The sequence below is a fragment of the Echinops telfairi genome, unplaced genomic scaffold (genome assembly GCF_000313985.2).
Source record: "Echinops telfairi isolate 266 unplaced genomic scaffold, ASM31398v2 ScPeMD7_2;HRSCAF=8, whole genome shotgun sequence".
NCBI classification, from domain to species: Eukaryota; Metazoa; Chordata; class Mammalia; order Afrosoricida; family Tenrecidae; genus Echinops; species Echinops telfairi.
This window is the reverse complement of record NW_022103898.1, coordinates 4,804,743-4,811,457: the sequence shown is the minus strand read 5'-3', so window position 1 is coordinate 4,811,457 and position 6,715 is coordinate 4,804,743. Positions and strand designations below refer to the sequence as shown.

At 48.8% G+C, this 6,715-nt stretch overlaps 1 protein-coding gene across 3 annotated transcripts in view; it reads left to right on the top strand.

The window, feature by feature from the left end:
* Nucleotides 1-6,715, top strand: part of ATXN10 (ataxin 10) — a 155,860-nt gene that overhangs the window by 127,803 nt on the left and 21,342 nt on the right. For 2 of the 3 annotated variants that reach the window (XM_045289576.1, XM_045289570.1), the window contains exons 10-11: nucleotides 1,901-2,003; nucleotides 5,419-5,482. In XM_045289576.1, coding sequence (XP_045145511.1) covers nucleotides 1,901-2,003; nucleotides 5,419-5,482 — 167 coding nt within the window. The remainder of the gene's footprint in view (nucleotides 1-1,900; nucleotides 2,004-5,418; nucleotides 5,483-6,715) is intronic. The other variant, XM_045289572.1, reaches the window with a different exon arrangement.

The window sequence follows — 6,715 nt, the reverse complement described above, 5'->3', positions numbered from 1 at the left end:
ATGAGGAGCTGATACCAAGGGCTCAAGTAGAAAGCAAATGTTTTGAGAATGATGATGGCAACAAATGTACAAATATGCTTGACACAATGGATGTATGTACGGATTGTGATAAGAGTTGTACGAGCCCCCAGTAAAATGATTTTTTAGAAAAGAGAGAACAAATAGTGGTCCAGCTCTCTTCTGAGGAGTGGTGTTCAAGGAAGTCTGTGGTGTCTTGGAACTGACTAAAAGTAGCTGTACAAGCAGCTGGCATTGTTTGTGTTGTAGGTATATGTCAGGTGCCGTGATGAATTCTAATTCTGATCCTCATGACAAGCCTACAAGGTGGGCAGTAACCTCTTAACATAAGAAATTCAGCTTTAATAACGTCAGAAAGACCCCATGGTCGCCCAATTAAAAGGTGAGCTGGAAACGAAGAGTAGGTCTGGCTGAGTCTCCTCCGAAGTGGGGAGGCTTGCTAATGAGGTCCCATTGGTGGACATGAGTTTCTGTTCCACCCCGAACCGTCCATTTCACCTAGCAGCCACCCTGGACCTCAAGCTCTGAGTGCTGAGGGACTAAAGGGAGGCTTCCATCTCTTTTGTCCCCCAGGAGCTATGTTCTTGGAAGGTTCCTTGGTAGCGCTGTGCTAAAGTAGTTGGCTACTAACCAAAAAGGTTGGTGGTTTGAACGCATGCTCAGCCTGTGGGAAAAAGGTACAGCAGTCTGTGGCCCCTCTACAGGCAGTTCTCACCTGCCCTCCTGGGCCACAGCGATTCGGAATCCACTGAAAGACAGTGGGCTTGGGTTGGGCCTTGGTAGTGTTTTGAACACATCCTACCAAATATCAAAAGTGACTCCCCATCCCTTTAAACTCGAGATTCTGTCCTGTGTGGACATTGTGTTCCTGCCTGCCTTCAGATCTTTGTATCTGCCATTCAGCCTGAGAACAACCAGAAGATTTGAGGTTCTGGGTTCTAACCATGTCCCCCACCTGCACCACCACCTTTTCCCATACATTGCCCCCCACCCCCAGGAGCTTAGAAAGGATCCTTAGAGTTGAGCCTGTCTGCCTTGACCAGCTTGTCCACTGTGATTCTTGGCTAAGGACGTGCCAAAACAGTTAACCAGACCATTAATTCTCCGCCTGTTCATACGCTACTTGCGCAGGCTAGTGGCGGTTTGTGAACCCGGCTTGCTGTCCAGTAGAGGAGCGCTGGTGCATGTGGCTCCTCAACAGGGACTGGCCCTGTGACTCATCTATTAGGGTGAAGCACTGGCTGCTTACTGAAAGGTCAGTGGTTTGAATGTCCCATAGGGTGGCGACTGACTCACCAGCAGTAGGCTTGTGTTCTAAACATTTGAGGAATTTCTATAAAATGGTCTTGCCTAGTATTTTATAACGTGACTTGACAAAAAGATATTTATTCATGAAAGCATTCCCCCTGTTTCGCCCCAACCCTAATAGAACAGGAGTTTCCAGGGCTCATTAATGCACTCGCGTTGCCCGCTTACATTTCAGCGTGCCAAGTATCCTTTCCTTGTCCTTCAAAGACAGCCCTACCCAGTCAGCATTTCTCAGATTTATTTTTTTTGAAAATGTGACGTTTCTTTTGCATTGAAGAATAAAATCTGAATGCTTCTGTGTCTCACTGTCATAAGAGGAAAATTACTGGCTGTTTGGGCCTCCCGCACACTGCAGCGGTCTCTTCAGACGTGCGGGAGTTGCCTTCGGGGTTGTTCATGCTGGGAGGTACTGCTATTACACTCCGAGCTCCAGCCAACGGACTCTCCCCCGTGAGCACAGAGGTTACCAAGCTTGGCCCCGGGCCTCTGCTCTCCATTAAGTATTCACACCACCCTCCGTGGTTAGTCAGGCTGTTCAGACCCGCAGTCACCCCTTTTGCCTTCCATGTTACAGTCACACCACGCGTGCATGGTAGAGCCAGGCTTGGACTCCACCACACCCGCTTGTCAATCTCCACACCTGCATGCCTGCCTGGACATCCCCGCCACCTGCCCGTGTAAGTCTCGTTCATTCCTCTCATGTCCAGGTAGGCGGCACCTTGTCAGGAAGGCCTCACACTTGGTGCCTACAGCAGAAGCTGCCTACAGCAGAACCTCGAGCACCGCCTGGGCGTGGGCTGGGGTGGAGATGCACTGCAGGGCCGGTTGGTACTCCTCCATCATCCCTTGTGCAGGGCTGGGCCTTGCACCCCTCTTCTGTGGGCGGAGCGCACCCTTGGTACGCACTCCTCTCTCATTCTGAGACTTCACTGCTGGCGCCTTAGCCTGCTGGTGGGTTACTGGAGGCGAAGTGGGGGCTGTGAGGGCTGTATCGGGGTGCTTTGGGTGCCAGCTCGGGTGGCTGCAGCCGACTAGACCATAGAGGTTCCCACTCTACACTTTTCCGCACACGACCTCCTTCTCTGGGACGCTCACTGTGGGTGCCCGTACTTTTCGTGTGATCTGAAGACAAGCCAGTTACCCATGGTCTTTTCATTCTATTTTTCACCACAACTTTTTAGAGATCCTTCCCCCTTAAACCACCCATCAGTATTTTTATGAACTATAATATAAATGGATTAAAGAAATTTTAAAGTCAGGCCCAAATTTTATTACTAGATTCCACATCAAGAAATAGCTGCAAAAATCTGCTAATGAAATGTGCAAAGTATGGGTCTAGGAAAATTGGAAGTTATCAAAAATGAAATGACATGCATAAAGGTCTAATCCTAGGCATTAGTGAGCCAAAATGGACTGCTGTTAGACATTTTTAATCACAAAATCACATGACTTACTCTTCCGGGAATAACACAAATTGAGAAGAGCGGCGTGACGCTCGCTGCCAAAAAAGACACTGGAAAATCGATCATGAAGCACAATGCTATCTGCTGATAGAACTATACCTATCCGCTTTCAAGGAAATGCAATCAATAGAATTATTATTTCAATTGATGTACCAACCACAAAATCTAGTGATGAAGAAATTGATCAACCGGCAATCAAGAGGCATTGATAATTATTGGTGATTGGAATGCAGAAGTTGGAAACAAAGAGGAACACTCTGTTGGAAAATACACACTTGATGATAGAAACGAAGCTGGAGATCGCATGATAGAATTTTGCAGAACCAACTTAATCATATGTAACTTCAAGATAAAGCTGAAGAAAAATGAAAACAAGTCCATAAGAGCCAAAATACAACCATGAGTTTACCCCACTGAATTTGGAGAACATTTCAAGAACAGATTTGAAGCACTGAACGCTAATGACAGAAGCCCTGATGAGCTGTGGGAGGACATCAAGATTATCATCCGTTGTGGTAGTAATTGTACAACAATGCTTGATATGATTGACGATGGAATGTTATATCTGTCGGACCGCCCAATAAAATGATTTTTTTTAAAGACCATTATTCATGAAGATAGCAGACGGTCATTAAAACAGAGAGAAAGAGGAGCTAAAGCAAGTGGAGGAAATGATTAAAAAGCTGACTAGAAAACTCCAAAGGGCAGCTTGAGAAGACAAAACCAGATATCATAATGGAGGACACAGATCTGGAATTAGAAAACCGAAAGGGAAGAACACTTTCAGCACATCTAAACTGGAAGAACTTGAGAAAAAATTCAAACCTGGAGTTAACATCTTGAAAGATTCTGTGGGAAAAAATATTGAATGATGCAGGAAGTATTAAGGGAAGATATAAAGAATACGTAGTCACTGTACCAGAAAGAATGAGTTGATATTCTGCCATTTTAGGAGGTAACGTGAACAAGAACCAATGGTGCTTGAACGCATTAGCCAAAACGAGGTTCCAGGAATTGACGAGAACACCCATTGAAATGTGTCAGGAAGCTGAAAAGCACTGGAAGCGCTCACTCGTCTAGCCAGGAGATTCGGAAGACAGCCACTTGGCCAACTGACTGGAACAGATCTATATTTGTGCCCATTCCAAAGAGAGGTGACCCAACAGATGCTCAAACGGTAGACGGATATCATTGGTATCAAATGCAAGTAAAATTATTCTGAAGATCATCTAACAATGGCTGCAGCAGTCCATTGACAGGGAGCTGCTGAGGTTCAGGCCGGATTCAGAAGAGGACATAGAACAAAGGATGTCATTGCTGATGTCAGATGGATCTTGGCTCAAAGCAGAGAATACCAGAGAAATATTACGTTGTCTTTTATCGACTGTGCAAAGACATTGGACCGTGTGAACCGTAACACACTGTGGACAGCCTTGAGAAGAACGGGAACTCAGAGCACGTCACTGTGCTCCTGCGGAACTTGTGCGTGGATCGAGAAGCAGTTGTACACGCAGAACAAGGGACCCCTACCTGGCTTAAAATCAGAAAAGGTGTGTGTCAGGGTGGCATCTTCTCACCATGCTTGTTTAATCTGGATGCTAAGCAGATCGCCAGAGAGGAGAGATTACAAGAAGAAGAGTGCAGCATCAGGATTGGAGGAAGATTTACTAACAACCCACGAGAAGCAGGTGACAAGACCTTGCTGTGAAGACCCAGGACTGCAGCCTTCAGTGTGTATCACACCCAGTGTGAAGAAAAGCAAAGTCCTCACAACCGGACCATGACATGATAAATGGAGAGCGTTTGAACTTGTCAGGGAGCGAGCAGTCCCCAGAGAAGGAGCGTGTTGGGTCAGGTGAGGGCCAGCAAAAAGGAGGAAGGCCTTTGACAAGACGGACTGGCACAGTGGCTGCAACAACGGGCTAAAGCAGCATCCTCAAACGATGGCCCACCGAGGACATTTGTCCGGCCCGCTGGGTGTTTTTCCCCCGTTATGTGCAGTGTGTATAGCCATTTGTTCATAGTTTTATTTTTTTAACTAGAGTCCGGCCCTCCAACGGGTCTGAGGGACAGTGAACTGGGCCCCTGTTTAAAAACTTTGAGGACCCCTGGCCACTAACGCGTAGGAGTAACTGCAGGAGAGCGCAGGGCCGGGCAGCGTTCCGTTTTGTTGTGCATAGGGTCGCTATGGGTAGGAAATGACTCGATGGCACCTGTCTCTGGTAGGCTATAAATGCTCTTCCCACTTTGAAACCGAAATATCTACAGTCATGTTTAAGCATTTATCTTACTTCTTTTGGTTTTTGAATCACGATTAGGAAAGCTTTTCCGCTCTCAGCATTTACAGGGAATCTGCCTCCTCGGGAGGTATTTTCATTCTTTAGATTTGGGGTGCAAGAGCCACTTGAAACAGCCTGGTGAGCAGTGGTGGACGCGTCCTTTTTGCCCTTCTCTCCAGACGCCTGCACAGCTCTGCGGAAGGGTGGAAAAGGAGACTAAAGTATCACTTTTTGCGTAAACGCCTGCTTTTCGGGGTTGGGGATTGACGTGTGCACCAGTGGCACCATAGCCACGCGGAGCGAGAGGCACTGTGGCCGCCACCCCGGTAACGCCATCCCCTCTGTTCTAGGTGAGCGACCTGGACGGCGTGCCGCTGATCCTGGACAGCTGTGGCATCGACGACAACAACCCCTGTATCCTTGCTCACGCCCTGGATCGGGCCTCGGCTTTGTGAGTCCACCTCCTGGTGACGGGTTGGCAAGCTTGTTGCCTGGCTGGCTGTTTCCAAGAACTAAGTGGGCGTCTGTGTCATGGAGCCGAAGTCACACTCCTGGGCAGTTTTCAGAGTAGTGAGTGCAAGTCTTCAAGATGCATGGTGTCTTCCAAACCTCCACGCTACTATAATGTGCAGGGCCGAGTCCAACACGGCCCTGTCCCCAGTGTCTGTGGAGCACGGGGTGCATGGGAGGAGCTTGAGGGCACCGAGCGTTCCGCTGCATGGACAGGTCGACAAGAAGAGGGGAGGAGCATCCCGGTGCGCTGAGGGCTTTACCACCCTCTGTTGTGGAAGCAGGACCTCTGGGCTGGCCCACTGGGTGGTGGTGCCCATGAGAGCTTGCTCACTTCTTCTCACGCCCCTGTCGCCCTCCAGCTGATGGGTCCCAGTGACACGTGGCCTGTGCAGGTTCTAGAACTCGCCTGGTCTCAGGAAAACCTCCCTCGGGAGAGGCCAGCTCAGATCTGGCCTCCTTTGGCCTCTGCATGGCCTGGTACTCCTGGCAGTGGAGAGGGATGAATGAGGCCATTGTGAGGCCTGGGGTGTCTCGCCTGGAAGCAGTGAGGGGCCCAGCTGATGGCTGAGGAGAATGAGATCAGGGGAGAGGGGGTTGAAATCAGCCCTGCCTCACTGCCTCTTCTGTCACAGAGGGAAAGGGAACTAAGGACAAACCGCGTCCAAGTCACTCGCCAGAGAGTGCCTGACTGTTGGTGCCATTTGATGAGCAAGAGCGAAAGCCCATCTGCTTGTAAGATCAGTCAGGGAAAGAGGGCTGCACCTCGGACGGCGCCTCCCTGGGCTCAGTGACTGCCTTAGAATCAGATTCTGTAGACCTGGCTTATCAGAGAAGTTCTGGAATACTTTTCCCACCAACCCCCAAACCGTCCCAGGAAACCCCTAGCCTCCCAGGAAAACAGTGAGATTCAGAATATAGAGATGCTATTTCTGGTGGTACCTTCTCTGGTTAACAAGGTGAGCTCTTGGGGACAAAACATGCATCCCTGTATTAGTCTAGGTACTTTGGAGAAACAAATCCACAGCAACTCACGTATAAGAGAGAATTTTATGCAAAGAAAATGTGCATCACGAAAACATCCCAACCCAATGCTGCCCAAGCCCACAAGTCCAACATTAACCCATCAACCCAACA